This window comes from Porcisia hertigi, chromosome 36 (genome assembly GCF_017918235.1).
Source record: "Porcisia hertigi strain C119 chromosome 36, whole genome shotgun sequence".
Taxonomy (NCBI): Eukaryota; Euglenozoa; class Kinetoplastea; order Trypanosomatida; family Trypanosomatidae; genus Porcisia; species Porcisia hertigi.
In genome coordinates, this window is record NC_090595.1 from 3454865 (window position 1) to 3474795 (window position 19931).

Genomic DNA, 19931 nt, shown 5'->3' on the forward strand with positions numbered 1-19931 from the left:
TTTTGATCCCAATCTCTGGCTCGCAAGAGAAGGGTTCCACAGGGTCAAAGACTGTAATGCAGCCTGACCAGTGCGAGGGGGAGGGAGGGGGGAGGAGGAGGAGGAGAGGCGGCGGTTGCGCCAGGGTGCGGTGGCTTTGGTGGGGTGTTGTATTAGGCCGTTTCCGGCAGAAAGTCGGCTTCGTTGACAGTACGTTGCGTCTTCCTGAGCGTTGCGAATCAAAGAAGAAGCGAGCTCTATTGGTGTCTAATGGGCTAACCAAATATCTGGCAAGCACCGCTCTCTCCTCTAGTGAGGCTGACCCTCGTGGCAAGATGCACAAACAGAACTCCACTGAACACAGCGGTTTCCGTGGTGCATTACGTCGCTTAGTGGTCTCTGTAGGCGAGAAAAAAAAAGAGAAAGAGGAAGTGCAGAGGGAGCAGCGGATGTAGAGACGCGCTTGAAGCCTGGGCACGCCACGCGGCGAGTACACGCGAGGCAGATTTTTTTTCTTGCACTACTGCACAGGAAAACCCCTCCCGTGGCACACAGCAATGGAGCTACGGCTGTCCTGGTATGCTCGGATAGTCTTGTTCACTAACACTTACGCTCGTTTTTTTTTGTCTCCGGAGTGGAGCCGCTTTGCGGGCGCGAGGATGAGACCTCTCTGATTCGATTCAAAGGGTCGTTTAATGGGCAGAGTGGTTGAGGGGGCTATGGTCTGAAGCGATCCCTATCCCGAGGCGCACAAGTGCACAGAAACCCTCCCATTTGCGTGCGCGAAACAGCGGATAGTACATGTGGTGGTGAGCCATGGGTACACCGGGGAAGGGGAGGAGAGGTGAGGCGGGGGTCAGATCCCTGGGATAGCATATGCGCACACGCACGAATATGAGTCCCTATAGAGAGGGGAGGGGGCGAGAAAAAAAAAAAGAAGAGCACACCGACAGGCGGACCCTATTCCTCAAGCAACGTGAACTCAACAGCAAAAGAAAACACACACACAAACATATAAAACCAGAAAACTGTACATCGTAAAACCCAGAGAAACAACACTGGAAACAAAACATCGTGCCCCCCCCTCCTTTCTCTCTCCTTCCCTCCCCTTCCGCCCTCCTCCCCCTGTAAGGCCACATTTTCTTCCATTCACTAGTGAGGAAACATTTCGTGGACCTCCGCATACAAACGAGAGAGCCCAGATGAACGGAATAAGCAAAAAGCGAGTTTTGGGGGGGGGAGGGGTAGCGATGCCTCGCCGGTGCAGAAATACAACTAGTCAAGAGGAAGAGGCGGAAGAAAAAAAAAACAGACGCAACAAAGCTGCGAATGTTTCTACTGTTGGGTCAGAAATGTGAGGAGGTCGTGATCCACCTGTGCTGCGTCGCAAGGCAATTCTTCCACCGGAGCAATAGGGTCCAACTTGGTCGCTAATGGCCCAGCTTGCGAGTTTGCATGGTGTGACATCCGTGCATGTCGCTGTCCCTCTTGTCGTATTCGCTTGAACAGCAGCTGAATAACGCGCTCTTTGTCCGCCCAACACAGATCAGTCACCTCGACCTTCTTTACATCTTGCCAGGTCAGAGTGGTGGGCAGGGGCTGAGGAAGCGGCGTCTCGCCTGTCGTGAAAGTGTCTACTAAACGGCAATGCTCTGGGGAAGCCAGAAGGGGGGGAGGACTGCATCCTGGTATGTCGGGCGTCTTTCCGAGTCGAAACGGGGCGCCATCCTCCAAAGAGGTGGTGGTGCAGGGCTCCCTTTGGCTACCCGACGTGCCAACACCCACGCAGCGATCTCTTGCGGTGATCAAAAGCGAGGGGGTGTGGTGCTCCTGGAGACGCAGGTATGGCGGTGTTGAATGCGATAGCGCGACAAGAACGCTACTGTTTTTGATGACATCAGCGGGAGGAGACGGTTGCGAGTTTGCTGGTGCTGGACCGCCCAGATGCGCCGTACTTTGAATCGGGTTTTTTGAGAACAAAGCCGCAACGCCAGATTTCGGATGCCGGGCGCTTGAGGAGGCTGCGGTGATACGTTTGGGGAAGCCTTTGCGATCTAAAGACCAGCCTGTCGTCGGAGATGACGACGTCAACGGGGCAGGTCCTTCGCTGTCTGTCAACATGAGTCGCTGAAAACCCTCCAATCGTAAGAGAGACGAATTCGTGTGGGCCGGCAAAGCCTGCCTTGGGTTGGTGACACGCCCTGCCGGCATATTCTCCAGGAGTGCTCGCCGCCGCTCCGCCACGACACTTTCACGTACCTCTGCCAAAGCCGCGTGAAAAAACTTTTCCAGCTCAGACCGCTGTGCGAGCAAGTTGCTAGCCGCGCCTCGCAGCTGTGTGAGCTCGCGCTGAAGCTGCACTGCGTCTCGCCGGGCATCATCTCGTTCCCGGGTCAGTAGCTCAAGTGCATCGCGGTGAGACTTGCGTTCGGCAAGGAGCTCTTTCTCATACTTGGCGACAGCGATGTCGAGTTTGTCCTCGGAGGCCTTCACCTGCAAACGCAGGGCCGCGATTTCGTCCTTTTGACATATACTGCGCTGGAGCATCTCGCGTGTGACGCCGCCGCCGATGTCCGTCTCACGCTTCAGACGCACATACTTGTCGTTCAACTCACTGTAATCGGCACGGACCTTTGTTAACTCCTGCGCTAGCATGAGCTTCTCCTTTAGAAGCTCGAAGTTGCTGTCGTGCACCTCCTTTGTGTGAGGCTCAAGTAGCTCCGCAGCTTTAGCGTGGACATCGGCGGTGTAAGTTGTAGCTAGCTGCTCCTCCTTGATGCGGTACTTGACCCGACTCTCTAGCATTTCGAGGCGGGCGTTCCGCATCTCTCTCTCGTTTGCGGCGGCCCCCACCTCGCATGCTTTCTTCAGCACCTGTAGCTCGGCGGATGTGTCGGAGCGCTGATCGAGCTCAATGAGTGCACTGTGGAGTTGTCTGCTAAGCTCTTGTACAGTGCGGCGCAGATGACCGATTTCGTTGTCTTTCGCGCGCAGCGCACGCTGTTGAAGAGCCGGAGCGAGGCCGTCGTCGGAGGTGGGCATCGACACCTTGCACAGCCCGGATGCCGCCTGATCGCCCTCAGACGTATGCGATACCTCGACTGCTGCATCCCTGGGAGGCAGTTTAGCAGCAGATGTCGCTAGAACACCTTCCCCTCCGCCATCGACCGCGCTGTTGGTCCAGTTCGCAGAGTCCGGTGAAGAGAAAACTGGGAAAAAGGCCTCCGCACGCTCCAGTGCTCTCGCGATGCGGTCTTCGATCCGAGAGCGATCCGTTAACGCCTTTGCTGCCACAGTGGATGTAGCGGTAGCGCTGCTAGCGGAAAGACCCACAGCCGTTGGCTTGTGTGCCTGCTCCATCTTTTTTCCTCTTCCCCACCCCGGAAAAAAAAAATTGACACTACCAGGGCCTCGAGAGCAAAGTGAAGGCACCACGAGGCGCAACCCCTCCCCCTCTTCTCCTCCTCCTTTGATTTCCCTGTCAATTGAGGGGGCCTTGATTCTCTTCGTACTGTTTTACCCCCCACCCCACCCCCTTTGTCATGCCAAGGTCTTCTTGTACACCACGGCGTGCAGCGTAAAAAAAAAAGACCAAAACGGCAAACCAAGCAAGGAGAGGAAGGGAGAGGGTGGCAAGTAAAAAAAAAAGAGCGAGGAGAGAAGGCATGAGTGAAGCTGGGGATGACAGAGTGTGTGACAAGGACACATACGCGCCGGGCGCGGGGACCTCGCTGGGAGTACAAGAGCGAAATAGCAGGAGCAGACACCCTCCCGCCGGGACTGGGATGGCGCACCATTAAACCTGCAGTTATGCCCCCTCCGATATCTTTTCTGCTGCCAGTGCTCCCCTGCCAGGAAATGTAGGAAGCGAAAGAGGAAAAGCCCAAAGGGTGGAGGGGGGTAGGGGAGAATGAGGAAGGGGCGCGAGGAGTTTCTTCTCACTTGATGTTGGTGTGGCATTTCCACCACTCGCCCTCCCTCCCCCATTCCCGCGCATGTCACACGGCGTGAGCTGTGTGGAGCTGTGGAGGCAAGGATTGTTGAGGAGGTTGTAAGTACGGTCACACACACACACACACACAAGAAAAAAAAGGGGGGCGCTTGTGTGTGTGGTGTGTGTGTGTGTGCGTGGGGGGTAAACAATGGATAAACAGTATCACAGTCGCCTCGCCAGAAATGCAAACGGCTAGACATCAACGGCGCACATCCCGAGCGCCAGTACCCCACACGAGAACCAAAAAAAAAGAATGGCCATGACGTACTAGCCTGTAGAGATCTGACGTTTATCACCCACACAGAGTGAGACGCCAGAAACAAAGGCAAGGGCTTATAGATGGGGACATGTGTGAAAGCACAAGCGACGAGTAAGATTCGCAGCGCATAGTAATGCAGATCGCACAGCACATATCGGTATATTCTCTCTGTGTGTCATATACCCCCACACTCTATGGCATTCCTCGAATGGACTTGCCTTCCTTCACCCTCTGCCCTTCCTCGGCAACGAAACGCTTGGCCCTCGCCAAGACATTCTCATCACGGCTGTTGAACAACGTCTGATCCTCGCGCTCGCAGGGGGAGTTGTACATTAGGTTCAGGGCGATGCAGTCGTAGTGGTTGCCGGTGTACACGAGGAAGGCGCGGACTGTGTATCCTTGTCCAGTGCCGAAGCGCTGGAGACTAGAGGACTGGAGATCTAAAGCAAAAATCTCTGTCTTGTACAGGAACGAGAGTATCTCAAGCTCTATGGCACCGCCCCACGAGTCTTTCTCCGAAAGCCAAGACGCGTAGGCGACCGGGTCCATTCCAAGTGTGTTCATGTTGAACATCTCTGGGTGATCTAATATGGCCCTGACGCACTCCTGCCGGATCAGCGCTCCTTCAGTGCGGCTCTTGTCGCGCAGGACGTAAGCGCAGGCGTGAAAAAGGCAGCTGTTGTCTGCAGGACACTGGCGGCGCGTAAAGTGCGCCCGCTCAGAAGCCGGAGGAACATAGCGCTCGCCTGTGTTTCCCAGTTGAACCTTGGCCTCTCCCTCTTGAATGATCAACATGTCGTTTGGGCGGAGCTTGACAGCACTGAGAGGGCTGTCGGAGGCGAGGTCCACAGGCTTCGGGGGGAAACCAGCGAGCACGCGGAGCCTATCAATGTCTATGCCCGAACTCTGGGACAATAGCGCGGCAGCTTCGCCCCAGGTGGCGCTAGGGTTAAGCTCCACCTGCAGCGGTGTGCTGCTCTTCGGTGTACGAATGCGTACGGTGATGGACATACGGAACAATATAGCTGGGTGAGGCGGCGAAGGGAGTCAGAGAAGAGCCGGTAGGCTGTTTCACTGGAGCGCCTAGACGATGTCAAGGCAACACTGTGACACTGACGCTTCACACTAACGAAGCAAAAATAACCTCCCCTTGGAAAAACAAAAAGAGGGCCAAGGCAGTGCAGCAGTGACGATACATTCACTGTGTGTTTCTGGTTCAAGGAAAAAGCGCACGAAACGAAAAGTGGGTGAGTTGTGCATCGTACACAAGATGATGAAAAAGAGTTAAAAGGGTGGGGGAAACAAGTGGGCGAAGAGAAGAGGCCTGGTGTGCATTCATGCAAATTGCTGATCATCGGTCACAGTCGGCATGGCTGCTGCTGCCCGAAGACCAATGTTGGCGGCGGCCAGGTGAATGCAGTGATCCCTTTTTGTGTCGAGTGTAGAGGAGACGTCGCGCACGCTGCTGAATGCTAAAGGCACAAGCCTATACGCCCCAAACACACGAGGATAGAGACGCAAAACAGAACTTTATATATACATATATATATAAATATATCCGCGAACATATTATGAAGGGATATGCATTCACGTTTCTTGCAGACGCCCCCATCACCCTGTCCTTTTATTCTTTGCTTCGCTTTTTTTTTCGTGGTGTTGGTTTAAGAAATTACATCTTGTGTGGGGGGGAAGAGGGGGGTGCATGAACAAACACACATGAGAAACAATTTGGTACATCGGCCTCTCCTCTCCCTATATGGGTGCGCCCCGGGGGGGGGGTCCACATTCTACGCGACACATCCTTGTGGGTTAGGAGTAGAGAGCGGGAGCGTTTGGCGGACCTGAGAGGCTCGCCTTGATAAATAGTTTATGGTCTCGCAATACCCTCAGCCTGGAAAAAAGAGAGGAGGGTGGGGGAAAGCTGGTGGCGTAGACAATGGTTCCCCTCGGCAATTCTTTCCAACATGCTAGTAACCAATGCATCCATGCATGCACATCGGCAGTGGTGCAAAGGGGAGTGGCGTATGCGAGTCTTAGCCCGACCTCCTCCTCCCCATTGCCCTACAAACGGATACCAGCGCACGAGCTTGGGTATGCGAGGAACAAAAGGCAGCTCCCCAGAGCGACGGCAGCACACCACACAGCAGACACATTCTTTCAACTTCTCCCACAAGTCGCGGTCAGCGTGGGCATGGTAGTCGGTTGAAGAAACTCATGTCATTTGCGTCAGACATGGACTCCCCAACAGATACACAGTACTCACGACCTGATATAGTGGCTGAGGCAGCCATTGCACTGGCGGCATCCCCCTGAGCTTTCTGTGTTTTCCGTGCTTCAGGTCGCAGTGGCACGTGCTTGTACAGCGTTGCACGTCGCTGGTACATCTCAAAGTACTCACGGTACGTCGTCTCCTCAAAGCTGGTGAGATAGTCGGGGTCTCGGTGAGCCTTGAGGTAGAGTGCTATATATTTGAGTGCGGACTCTTCGACGGAGAGCCCTGGGTAGATGGGGCGCGTCTGTGCCACCGCGAGGAGCGCCAGAGCCACCGGATCGTACATCTGGCGCTGAATGTATTCTTCGTGGTCGACAATGTCAGATGGCCTGGTGCCGGAGGGCAGAGGACGCCGCAGAACCTGTGGCAGGTGAGCACCCTCGACGTATTGCCATGGGCGGCGCAGGAATCGCGCCATATGCTCCATGTTACGCAGCGCGTACAGCTGTCCGTCGTACTCGACAACGGAGTTGAGTGATCCCTTTTTGGCCACCGGCTGGATGACGCCACGCATCCCGCGATGCTCGCGGGTGTCGTAAAGAAGCACAGGGCAGCAGCCTTCGAGTGCCAAGTCGGCCTCTTCCACTGGAGAGGCAACAACTGATGGGAGCTGTTTCGGCATGGGCTTGACCTTGGACGGGTCGGTCACCGTTGTCGGGTCACTGAGGAAGCGCTCCAGGTATTCGGCGGAGCTGAAGAAGTAGTACTGATTCAGATAGATCGCACCCCAACGCAAGTCCACCTCATTTGTAGCCGGTGGGGAGATGGCTGCCGCTGCAATGGCCTCCTCGGCAGTGGTCGTAGGCACGCGTACGCTGCGCACCAGGTCGTCGTGCTCAAGCCACTCGTACGGGCAGAAGGCGCCATATGGGGAGAGGTGGTGGTGAAGGTGACGATAGACTTGGTAGGACTTGCTTAGTCGAGTTGGAAAAGCGCGGTACCTCTGCAGCATCGCCTCCTCCGCCTGCAGAACGTGTTCCTCGACACCGTGAACGGCCGCCACAAGATTGCTGGCATCGAGGGAAACACTCGGCCGTGGAAGTGAAAAGTGCACGGCCGCGTGGCGCCCCAACGTGGAAAAAGCCGCGGCGCACCCCTCCGCCTTTGCATGTACGCTCGCTTCCGGGGGTTCACTCGGCGCACCACTATTCACGAAGGCAAATGACGTCGCCATCACCTTGACAATTGGAGCGGCACATGCTATCTGTGAAATGGATTCTGCTGAAAAGCCGGTGTTGGGCAAGTTGAGCAACACAGCTCCAGTGCGCTTCACCTCCGCGGTAGACAAATACAGGGTGAGTAACTTGTGCACAAGGTCAGCCTCGACGAAGCCCCGCTCAGCCGCGAGCATGCAGTCTAGCTTCAGCATCTGCCAGTGGGGGTGCACAGCCCCCCACGTGAGCAGTGACGGAATAGACACACACTTGACTCGTAAGTTGAAGGCTATGGAGTCGGCCAGCACACGCTCCTTCTCGCCACTCTTCTCCGCGGCGTAGCGGTCGTCAAGATCGTATACTGAGACAACGGGTTGCTGCAGCAGCATCGGGTTCGGCGGCGCTTGACGAATAAACGGCCATGGGTCGCGCACAAAACAAAGGAGCGAGTCATCGTCCTCGAAGAAGTAGAGACGGTGGTGCACACGCGCCACTCGCAGCGCTGCTTCTCGCTGTCGCCGCTTCTTTCTTCTCTCCACCACGTCGCGCAGCTCCTGTAGATCGTCCGAAAAAACTTCACTCAGCTCCTCCGGCTCTTCCAGCTCGTTAGGATTGCCCTTCTCGGCATCCACATGGCCGCCTACGCCGTAGTATTCTTCCTTCGTTCGTTGCGGTCTCTCCGCGCTGACACGCACACCGGCGGGCTTCCAAGCGCACTGGATTTGGGGGCCTCCTTGACGATGGCGGTACACACGGACCGGGTCTTCATAGCCGAAGGACGACAGGTCACAACTGCCGGCCACCAAGCGCGCCTGTGCGTCCTCGAAACTGATCACCTCTGGCACGTAAAACAGCGATGCACGGTAGCGCATGTGGCGTCCGAGGGCATCGACAGCAGCGCGGTAGACGGTCTCCTTCGCTGCCCTCCCATCAATTCGAACGATTTCCACAAGCCTCTCCTCAACACAGTCCACAAACTCATCTAGTGCTTCTTCCTGTCCCACAAAAGTATCTTCAGTGGGCAACGGCGCGTCCCCCTCGCCGGGGACGTCAGCATCCGCCACTTCAGAGTCCTGACCGGTGCCACCACCAAGCACATCGGGGGCCTCCTCTGTCTGCTGCACCACTGCCTCGTCATCTGCATCGGAAGGGGAATCAATGTCATTCACACCAATGTGGCGACGCCGCCACTTGCGCAGCGCCTTCTCGCGACGGCGTTGGAGCCTAGCGGCGTCTCGGGCGGCTTGGGTGGTCTTCCTTTCGGCCTCCGCCTTCCTCGCTGCTGTGTCCTGGACTTGAACGCGGTGTAGTTCCTCCTGCCGCTGCGCGTGGCGCAGCGCGTTCCGCTGGGCGAAGGTCTCGCCTTCGATGTTCAGCCGCAGCACCACTTCTGGGACGCAACCCTCCTCAAAGAGGATTTCAAGATCGCTGTCAGAAAACGGGGGACAGATCATCACGTAGCCGAGCGTTTCGAAGGGATGAAAGCGCGTCACGCAGCTCGCAATACGCAGGTATGCCTCATTCAAGCGCATCTGCTTATCTTCGGGGTCCTCTGGTTCAAACTCAAGCTTCTCCTGCAACTCAGCCTCCTTCGCTTCGTCCCAGTTGTCCTCCTCCTCCTCGTCCTCCTCGTCCAGGCCTGAGCCGCTGCGCGCGGCGAGCTCCTCCTCGCGCTGCTCGCGTTCCCTCAGCAGGCGCTCCGCCTCCGCCTTGTCCTTGAGCTTTGCCTTCTCTTTCTCCGCTGTGTTGCGCACCTCCTCGAGCAGCATGCGGGCGCGACTCACAAACGGGTTCGCACCTCCGACATCCTGGGGAATGAACACACCGCTCACCATGCCGCCGCCTGGCGTGATGGCGGCCTCAATACATTCCTCAAAGAATTGGCGATCGTACTTGAAAAACGGCACACGGTAATCCTCCTGGAGTCTGCCCGCTAGTGTTTTCTTGCCGGAATGCACCGATCCTACCAGCCACAAACGAGGCGGGAGCTTCTCCGGGGGTAGCTCTCCGATGTACCGTTGCGGACAGCGTGTGAACGCGTCGCACGCCTCCTGAGTAGCAAATATGTAAAGACCGTCCAAGTGGCGCAGGCAGAACTCCTGCCGCCCTCGCACGAGGATGCCGCGGTCGTGCAGCGTAACGGGGCAGTAGTCGAGGCGCGAGCCAAACTGGTGCAAAAAGCGACACATCGGCCGAGTGAGCGGGTGCCGCGGCGGACGCGGCACTTGCGGAACCGCCTCCTCATCAGGATTCAGGAGCGCCGCCTCCTCGGCTAGCTCCTCAGCCTCCTCGTCGTCCGCGTTCTCATCCTCCTCGCCCAATGCCTCGTCCACGAAGGCCTCTCTCGCTTGGATGGCAAGAGGGTCCAACTGTTGCATCACCTCGGCGACTATCTCGTGCACCACAGGTACCTCAGGTAAGGTAAAATAGAGGACGTTGAAGGGCTGCGGCTCTTGCTGTGATGCATGACCTGCCTCTGCTGTCACAGAACGCCATTGCACCATTGGGCCGCTTTCAAGAAGCTCCAGTATTTGCGATAGAACGGACGCGCCACTCCCTTCGACATCGCCTGTCTTAGCCTCATCCTCTTCCTCGGCCCCCATCGAGGCTGTGGCGGCGGCAGGACGCAGGACCAGCACTGACTCGGGCATCAGGCCGTTCTCCCACAAGCGCTGCAGATAGCTTCCCTGGAGATCTGTCGGCGTCACTGCTGAGAGCAGCACCGGGGGTGCGCGCGCCGCTTTCTCCGTCTCTGCACGAATAATCATCATTTTCTTATCGGCCATGCTTTGCGGACCCTCCAAAATGCTTGACTGGAGACCGCGTCTCTGTGACGAGTCCGTGGCGGAGGTGCCGCTCTGCTGCTGCTGCTGCTGAGACGCCTGGTTTTTTGAGGAGACAGCACTTGCCTCCCCTGTTGGCTTCTTCAGCTTTGGCTTAGTGGGCACCGCCTTACCCCTGCCCTTACCCTTGTTTTTCTTTGCCAACGCCTTGGCAGCGAGCTCCTTGCGCTCCGCTCGCGCCTTGCGGGCTTTATCCTCCGCCTGCTGCCGTTCGACGCATGTTTCGTGGCGCTTCTGCAGCAGGGTCTGACGCGGCTCGAGGTGCTTCACAAACTCCGAGACCGTGTAAGGCCTCAGATCAAATTGTGCTGCGATTTCACCCACCAGGTGCTGCATGGCTTCTACCACCGCGCTCGTGGAGTGGACTAGCGTGTCGTCCGCCACCACGAGCAGCGGTTTTCGATATGCTGAAGAGCGCTGGCGCAGGTACTTGACAGGGAAGTCCATGAAGGCCGCCCGCTTGCTAGAGGAAGCGAACAAGTAGTAGCAGCCACGGTAAGCGCACGCGTAGCAAGCTGCTCCCTCCACTAATACGTGGTCCTCAAATGCTGTTACAGGGCAATACCGTTTCCATACGGGGGAGAGCGACAGCTGTGCATGCTGGGCAGCCTCTTCTACAAGACGGCACGTGTCCTCGTCCATGGCGACCGAATAGAATTGGTCATAGTCGCCCTCTTCATGCTGCCCATCTTCCCTTTCACCTGTCCTCGGGAGACCGAGAAACGTCGGCTCGTCACACGGGTACAAACGAAAAACCTTCGCGATATAAGCTGTTACCTCCTTCGTGCTCGCAGACGCAATGGGGTCCACAAGCACGTGGCGGTCTATGCTCTTGGCAGAGTCCACATGTTCCCGCCAGCTCGAGGTCCAGTCCTGTTCTTCAAGGGAAGGAAGAGTAACAGCACTCTCCACGTCATCTGCGACGGTGAAAGGAGGCTGCACCCCCGCAGAAAGGCGACCTTCATAGATGAGAGCTGAGAGTCGCAGGCGCATCTCTGTCGCCTGTTTCTCAGAGAGTGCAGAGAATGGCGACGCGTTCGCGTTCTCCGGCTCGTCAGCGGTGTCCTCCTGATTCCGCTCGGCATCGGCTTTCTGCTCCTCCTCCTCCTCCTCCAAGGCGTCTAGAATGTCCTGTGCCTCGGCCGCCTGTTGTCGAGCCAACTCCAAATCGGAAGCGGGCGGTGCTGCCTTCCCTGTCGCGGACTCGAGTTCAAGCAAATGCGCTAAAATCTTCTCGCAGTCAGCCCGCATCTGTGCCTTCTCCAGGGCTTGTGCCTTCTTTGCTTGTTCCTTGACGAATGCATCCACCGCACGCCGCGATGCCGCTGCCGCAGCACTGATTCTGTCCCTCGCGTGTTCTAGGTACACATCAGACACTGCGGTGCACAGCTCCACCACGTGGTCTGGCATCGAAACCTCAGCCAACTGCAACGAATTCACAAAATGCTCGTTGAAGGCATCTGTGGTGCCTGCGGTAGAAAACAGTGTATCACTGAGCACGTAGCCGCGATACTCGACACGCGCGCTTGACAAGGCCTCCTGGACTAGTTGCACCTGCACCGTCATCGGAATTGGAGTGCCTTCTGCAAGGCATGCCGCCAACATCTCGGCCACTGGCGCTTTTCCTGGATTTCGAAGCGCAGTCATGGCCAATTCAAGCACATCCAAGTGAACACAGTGCAGTTCCTCGGCGAGTTGTCTTCCTACATCGCTTTTGCCGATGCCCACAGGTCCGAGGAGGAGGATGCGCGGGCACCTATGGCGGTGATAGCGCTCAGCCTCCTGTTGCACAGCACGTAGTTCATCAGGCATGTACAGTGTCACAGGACTCAACAGGTCGCGACGCCAGCTTGATAGCGTGACCTCCTCCGGGTGGAGGAAAAAATCGGCATTCGTACGAGCATCTTGCTGCGCCGCCGTTGCAGCATCGCCTTGGTTTGAGTACGCCTTGGCTTCCTCAGTGCGATGCACCAACTCTTGTAGGTAGGCGGCCGCGTCGCTGCGTTGGGCGTACACCGCGCATATTTCCTCGCAAGCCAGTTGGAACTGTAAAACAGTGAGCTGGCCGTGCGGGTCGCGGTAGCGCTTGTACAAATACTCCGCCGCCTCGCTTGACCTCAGCGCGTTCGTGTTGCGAAAGTGCAGCCCGTGGAACCACTCAAAGAAGAGGCGAAACTGTGGCAGGGTGATGATCGAGTTGCTCGCATCACCGTGGAGGTGGAGCTTCTCAGAAAGGGTGTCGTATATAGCAGGGTACAAGCGCGGAGGAAGCACCTCAATGTACTCCGCGACAGGCGCCTCTAGATAAACAGGTGCTGCCGTGCGTTGAATGGTGAGCACCTCGGTTGGCTGCAGCAAGTTGTACGGCTCCTCGTCGTTCACCACGCAGTCTACCAGCTCGGCGTTGAAGTCCACCCATTTCTCCCGTTCCTCTTCGTTCCTCTGGGCAGAAATCATGCCAGGCATCCAGCGAGTTGGCACGCTTTCTAAAAAGGCGACGAAGTCTTCGTGTGTGTAGGTCTCTCGCGGCTCCGCCACTGCAGCCGCAGCATCGACCCCGTCGCTGTTGGTGATGCCTAGAGCGCCCGCGCGCAGGACCACCTCCACAGCGGTCCTCGTGTCTGAATCAAGGGCGTTCCCGTGGAGAGCGAGATAAATGCAAGACACGAGGTGCGCCATTTCTGAACGCGGCAGAACGACTGAAAACAACGATGAGGACGCTGTGTTTTTATCTACATCGGTGTGCAGACTGTCCCCCGTCTCATGTGGCTGCACAGCCCCTGCATCTTCGTCGGGAGCCTCTGATTCGATGCGCTGCTGATGCTGTTGCACAGAGGGGAGCGCGCGCCAGAGCCGCTCCCTTATATCCTCAATGGAGATGGGAGGTGCTGCCTCAACGGCTGCGGCGGCGTGCAAAATCTTCTTCATTTCGAGTGATACGCCCACAGAGACTCAAAGAAGAAGCGCGGTAGTGAGATGATCGCCTATATATACACACACAAATATGTCTATATATATATATATATTGCCGGGAAAAAAAAACGAAGTAAGAAACTGTCCGCAACCTCAGGTCGACCACAGCGCAAACTGCAGTGCGTTGCTTGCTGCTTTTATTCCTCTTTTTTCCCCCGCCTGCACGTGGCCAGGTGCACGCGCGCACGAAATTTGAGAAATCACTGGTGCACTCCTCGTGCGACTGTGCGCGCACACGAAGTATTCGGTGACAAGAGTCCCCTTCTACGGACGCGCCCCTCCCCGAAGAACTTCCCTTTGCTTCGGTGTTCAAACGGCGCCGGCCGAGTTGTGCCTTGGGCAGAAGTGTACCCCGCACAGAAACGGAAGAGTGAAGCTGCGAGAAGAGAGCAGCAGAAGATCAAAAGGCAGAGTCGTGAGGGGAGGTGGAGGGTGAGAGAAGAGAATACCGTGGAGGTGGGGAAGGCGGAGGGGGCGCAGTCCATGAGGCAAGAGACGCACCCTACCACCACCACCACCACCCCATGACACAAATCCAAGTATGGATGAGCGAGAGACTGATATGTTGAGGGGAAACCGGCATTCCACCAACCCTCTTTGCGTTCCCTCGTAGAGGAAAACTTGGAAAGTCAGGAGGGGGAGGGGGGGGAGAACCAGTCGAGCGGAAGGAACCTACTGACATCATCACACGCGGAAGGTTACAGCTGCCGCTCGCTCATTCGATTCGCTGGGAGTCCACCTAAACACTTCGGTCGCGCATAGGCCAGCGAAGGAGAGACGCTGCAGCTGACGTCAGCCACAGATCGCCAGGGTCCCTTTTCTTATTACTTTTCTTAATGTTGGGTTCTGGATGTTGTAAACCTCAATGACTCACATCTGCCCTACACCAACACGGGCGCTTCGAATATCAAGACGAATTAGCGACACCTATGGACCAGCCCACAACGGGCTCAGGTGGATCCTCCAGGAGAGAAACTGGAAGAGCCCACGAAGAACAGGGGGAGTAACCAGATGGCAACGAAGAGAAGGATGGGGGGGGGGGGGAAGCCAATGTTTTTCAAAGCCCATCAACGCAAAGAATGGAAAAGGAGGCACATACCGGATGAGAAACACGGACGATGTCAGCAGCTGCCCGCATTCACTAGTCACGATTGCGATTCCGCACGCCCCCTTTCCCCCGACAGGGTGTGAACCAGCCGGCTAGGTTTCCCTTTGCTGCGCTACGCGTCAGCATCGGGCGGTTCGGCGATGTCGGCGCCTTGAATCCACTCGGCACGGCGCAGAAGATCAAACGCCGATGCAAACAGCTCCGTGGCCGTTTCAGAGGGGAGGTGGAGTGGAGGCACCTGCGCCGCCTCATACAGTGCGCGGGCATCCATCCAGAGCTGAATCGTCATCTTGTCACGGTCCGACGCGGTCTCCACCGTGACGCGTTGACCACCACCCGTCGAAACGACGCCCCCAAGAGCCTCCTCACCGTTGCCAGGAGAAGCCTCCACGGTCTGCGACACGACACTTCCCTCCTTACGACGGCGCAACTTCTCCCAGCTCTCCTCGGTCTTCTTGGCCATGATGAGCGTCTCCTTCGCCAACGCAACAAAGTGCACCATGATTCGCCGCAGCATCTCGGCCACACACTCCTGAAGGGCCGACCCACTCAAGCCGCTCTTCTGCGCCTCCTCAGCGAACCTCTGCAATGGATGCAGCACAGGAGCGACGTACCACGACGCCGCAGATGGCAGCGTCTTGCGCGTGTGAGAATATGCTGAGCGGACAGACTTGAGATTTTGTAGCGGCACTATCGCCGCCTCGGCGACCTGCTGCACAAGTGTCTCCCTCGCCCGCTCAACGAACCGACCGCACACAGACACGCTGGCAAACTCCAGGACGTCCTTGACAAGGTCCTTTGTGCTACGCTCAGGGGCGGGTGCGCTAGTGATCTTGAGAGTTGTCGAAAACACTTCACTCATTGCCTGCCCTGACTCCACTTCCAAGCGCCCGAGAATGACATGAAGTAGTTTCCCTGTCAGGAAATCACGCAGAGTGTGCGCGTCAGCGATCGCCAAAAGAAGCGTGTGGCGCGCTCCCCTCGCAGGAGTACCACCGTTCTCTGACGCATTTGTGCCATCGAGCGTCTCCGCAGCAGTCATCGCGCCGCTCGTGTCCAACGGCACCTGGTCCGCTGCTTCTTGTACGCGCGTCAGCAACCGGTAGCAGAACACGACAACTTGTCGTAAAAACCACGGTGTGCACTGTAGGAGAAACACGGAGGACGAGAACAGGCGCAGCAGCTGCTGGTGGGCGATGTAGAAGATGCGGCAATGGTAATCGCTGCTCGTCGATGCTGGTAGGCTGTCCAGTGGGGAAGAAACAGACTGTACCGCCTTATCCATCTCACTCACGCGCAGCATGGCGTAGACGTTGAGGTTCCACTTGTGGTTCCATAAAACAACATCGGGCGACTGACGCAAGACTGATAGCTCCTCCAGGTCCGCGCAGGAATCTTCCACGATTGCGAGAAGCTCGTAGGCTGCCTTATACTTGACCTGGAACTGATTTGGGATGCCGATCTCGTACAACGACGGCAGCTTCTTCACTAGCGTCTCGCTCAATATGGGCCACACGACCGTGGCAACAGGATGCAAGGTGGTACCGTAGTGCTTGCGCAACAGCGGTAACAGCGGCAATACAGTCTTCTGCAGCACCCCACTAATCTCTTTGAGAAGAGCCACCGTGCTCTCGGCGCTTTGCCGCGCCTGTGTGGCGGCTTTCCACGAAATGACAGCCTCTAGCAGTGGGCGAATCACAGCGTTGCGGAACACCACGGAGAACTGCTCCATCTCTCCCGCTTGGGCGTAGAGCTCAATGACACGGCCCAGAAGCTGCCGGGCAACGGGAGAACCTGCCGTCGGAGGCGCAGAGGGGGCCAAAGCCGTGCCCACCACCGCAAAGGCAGACGACGTCGAGGAAGCACTGCCGTTTTCCGAGGCGAGGCGAAGCACTAGCTGGCTGGTGTGAAGCAACACTGCCTTCAAGATGCCCATCACGGACTGTTCAGCAGTCTCCACGTACGATAGCGCCTCCATCTTTTCCTGCTCGCGCGACGGCAACGACCCGAGGCGTTGATACGTTTCCTTTAGCTCCTGGAAAAGCAGCACAACATCCTCGAGCGCATCCAGTACAGCGTCGGAAAGGCAAGATTCGGGCGAGATCGAAAAGCTTGTCTTTTCTATAGCCACGGCACTCCTGGCGTCCTCTTCCCGCGAATCAACGCTGACTCTGAGCATGGCCGCACTACTGCTACCTTTGCCGCTCCCAGCAGCGTGGCTGCGCCCTGTAGCCGTCGACGAATCCACAGTTATATGTACCAGACCAGCCAGGTCATCCAGTTGGTAGGCGAGTGTCTCATACATAACCATACACCTCAGGTAGACGGCATCGAAGGCGCGCTCCATCTCTGCAGCACACGCAGCCTCCACGTTGCACTTCATTGTTTCTGACGTCGCTGACAGCTGACCAACGACGCTACACAACGTCGTCATTGCCAAAGTGAGGGGCCGCTCCATAAATGATAACTCATCCCGCATCCCCACTAGGTGGCCGGATACATTCACAAAGGCCGTGTGCACGTCGGTATTGACACACTGCGCAATTTTTTCCTCCAGATAATCCGCATATGTGTGGAGATCCTCCGATAGGGATTTGAGAGGCACGCCGTGCTGCACCTTTCCATTGACAAAGGCCATCGGATCAAAGGTATGAAGCCTTTGTGGGCTGCGTCGTCGTTGACCGCCGTCGGTGCCGTTCGCCGATTCGAATGAAGAAGAAAGCGAGGAGGCTGCACTGCAAGATGATGAGTTGGTGCCTTCTCCATCGGCGTCGTCGCTACTGTCATCCTCCACAAGGATGCCAAACTCGTGCTCGGCGAAGCAGAGCTGAATAAGTTGGAGCTCCTGCCTTAGCAGCTCGGCTTCTGCCTCGGCGTCATCAGCGATGTCGGACAAAGGGGCAGCTGATGTCAAGGTCTTCGCACCCGGTATGGGAAGGGTAGACGATTCTAGAACATCGCTGGCTGGGGGAAGTGTAGATGATGCATCGGGAGGAGAGGGGTCAGCCATGTTCAACACCTCCTGCTGCCCCAGTGAGGCGGTCCCTGTGGAGCCTTCGCGCATGAGACTAGCGACAAACTCGACAAGAGAGAAAAGCAGAGCAGAGTCCCAAGAGGGAAGTCCTGATGATGAAAATGTGTGCCGCTGAGATGGCAGTTGAGCAACGAAGAATGACCGTGAAGCCACAAAGGGGAAATCCGCATGTACCAGCCAAAGCGCCTTACAAAAATGTGCACCGGTGCCGGCCCTATACGAGGTCGTTTGATAAAAGTCTGTGCAAGATGATACGCCAGGCCTTCTGTCGGACGCACAGTGCATCAAAGAGAAGGGAGAGAGGCGAGTGATGATGATGATGGTGTGTGTGGGGGGGGTTCAGATCAGTATTCCGGAGAAGGCAATATATTGGTAATGAACAACAACAATTAAAATGCAGCAAGGAAGAGGAGAAAGTCGACCGTAAGTAGAGAGAATTGGCAATCGCAACAGCAAGCGCGTGTGGTGATACATCGCGTGCCCGAACTGGGGCATGCACGCCATTACCGCGCGCACAGGCAGAATAACACTGGTAAAGGAGGAGGTCGACGTGCAGCTCCGTGCTGGATGCGTGACTCAGAAGTCAAGTGTCGTCACATGAGGGAGACACGAATCACAACAATAGAGAGCCCACAGGTGGCGCTCAACACCGAGGCAGCAGCTGCCACGAGGGGGCTGCCCTTGGACAGAATGGTCTCCACCTCGCTCTCCAATTTGATCTGGCCCCAGTTCGCCCCCTACGCCTCAACAACAACAAAAACTTCGAGCGTGTTTTCTCCCATAATGGGAACAAACGCCGTGGAAGACATTTTCCTCCTGTGCTGTTTTGAAAAATTTTGTGGACACCCTTTACGTTCTTCACCCGTACGCACAAGACTGTGTGTACCGCCGTCTGCCCACGCGCAGGCGCGTGGCGTACCGTCCCCTGCCTGGCATGGTACCCATTTGGTCTTCCACTGACGCACCACACTTCGATGCAGGCAAAGACACACCGACGGCGCGCGAAACAAACAGAGGAACGCCAAGTGCCTTTCTGCCAACGAAACGTGAGAAACTCCGGCGCACAGAACGCCCACATTAATCGAAATGCACGAGTCCAGCTGACGAGGAAAGAGGGCAGCATTCATGACTAGATGAGAGGGGAGGCCAAAAGACCACAGAGCAGCTGCCACACTAAACTTTCACTCTTCTTCGACACTCTACACACCCATTAGAGGGGGAGGGGGGAAAAAACCTACTCACCACCACCGCCACTCCCTCCCCCTTCCCCCCCCCCCCAGACGACGGCACTGGCGATTTGCGAGTGTGCACCAGCCTAAGTAGAATGGGATTCGGCGGCAGCCTTTATTTTCTCCATGTGGCGCCGGCGAGCCTCGCCCGAGTTCACGTCGAGCTGGAACGCCTCCCGTGCTTCATGATGGCGAACCTCACGCAGCCACGTTAAGTTTCCCCGCTCATTCTCGACACTGCGCGGCTCGTAAACAGCTTTGCCAAACTGCCAGTCGAGGTGGTGCATCCGCTCCCACTCCCGCACCACAGCGTCGCGATTGTCAGTCGGCAAGGCATGCACAAAGCCTAGCTGTGGTTGCAGGGGATGCGAGCGCATTACAGCTTTGGCTGCCTCGGGTACCTCGTGCTGCTCAGGCTCTCGGGCGACTGTAACATGTGTGAGAACAAAGTCGATGATGTTTGCAACGCTTTTCAGCTCCAGGCGGTCGGCAGAGGTGGGAACCAGACGGAAGACACCTTCGAGGACTTTGTCCAGGACTCTCTCACGGAGCGTTTCCTCCTCAAAAACAAAGCTCTCAATGATGCGCCGCTCCGGCAGGTCTGTGAGAGGTTTGCCCTCAAAGTCTAGTCGGCGCAGCTCGTAGCCGTCCCGTTGTGTTTCTGCAAAGATGACCTCCGTTAGCTTATCAACGAGGTAGCTCTGAATCTCCTCGTTGCTCATACTTAGCACCACGTCTGCGAATTCGTCGTCCCATGCAGGTGGGCGAATTCCCTGGGGGCGAGGAGGCACGTAGTCGTCAGGCGCTACGTTGGGTAGCCATGGGTACTGTGTATGCCACCACTTCCACGCATACGCCGACGTGCCGCGAGTAAGGCCACATCCCTCCGGATTGAAGCGCTCCACGTATGGTTGAGGCCGATGGGAGTGGCCCTGCTCCCATTTCGTGATGCCCTGCGCCTCGCGTTGCCAGCGATTCAGCTCCTTATACTTTTGCATATGGGGGCGGCCCCGGCGCAGCACGTTCTTGTGCTGCGACTTGAGCAATGTTGCAGTGCGATACAACATGGGAACGCTGTGTAAGTAC

The 19931-nt window shown here is 56.9% G+C and overlaps 5 protein-coding genes across 5 annotated transcripts; all 5 read right to left on the reverse strand.

Moving 5' to 3' along the window:
- Nucleotides 1–1314: 1314 nt before the first annotated feature.
- Nucleotides 1315–3339, reverse strand: JKF63_00882 (uncharacterized protein; the record flags this gene model as incomplete). The annotated part of the gene is made up of 1 exon (XM_067896931.1): nucleotides 1315–3339. One exon carries the CDS (start codon nucleotides 3337–3339, stop codon nucleotides 1315–1317), a length of 2025 nt encoding a protein of 674 aa, XP_067753088.1.
- Nucleotides 3340–4424: 1085 nt separating this feature from the next.
- JKF63_00883 (uncharacterized protein) lies at nucleotides 4425–5243 on the reverse strand (the record flags this gene model as incomplete). The annotated part of the gene is made up of 1 exon (XM_067896932.1): nucleotides 4425–5243. The coding sequence occupies one exon, from the start codon at nucleotides 5241–5243 to the stop codon at nucleotides 4425–4427; it is 819 nt and encodes a 272-aa protein (XP_067753089.1).
- A 1169-nt stretch (nucleotides 5244–6412) lies between these two features.
- On the reverse strand, nucleotides 6413–13429 carry JKF63_00884 (uncharacterized protein; the record flags this gene model as incomplete). Its single annotated transcript, XM_067896933.1, has 1 exon — nucleotides 6413–13429. One exon carries the CDS (start codon nucleotides 13427–13429, stop codon nucleotides 6413–6415), a length of 7017 nt encoding a protein of 2338 aa, XP_067753090.1.
- A 1265-nt stretch (nucleotides 13430–14694) lies between these two features.
- JKF63_00885 (uncharacterized protein) lies at nucleotides 14695–17646 on the reverse strand (the record flags this gene model as incomplete). Its single annotated transcript, XM_067896934.1, has 1 exon — nucleotides 14695–17646. The coding sequence occupies one exon, from the start codon at nucleotides 17644–17646 to the stop codon at nucleotides 14695–14697; it is 2952 nt and encodes a 983-aa protein (XP_067753091.1).
- Nucleotides 17647–18931: 1285 nt separating this feature from the next.
- Nucleotides 18932–19912, reverse strand: JKF63_00886 (uncharacterized protein; the record flags this gene model as incomplete). The annotated part of the gene is made up of 1 exon (XM_067896935.1): nucleotides 18932–19912. One exon carries the CDS (start codon nucleotides 19910–19912, stop codon nucleotides 18932–18934), a length of 981 nt encoding a protein of 326 aa, XP_067753092.1.
- Nucleotides 19913–19931: the final 19 nt, after the last annotated feature.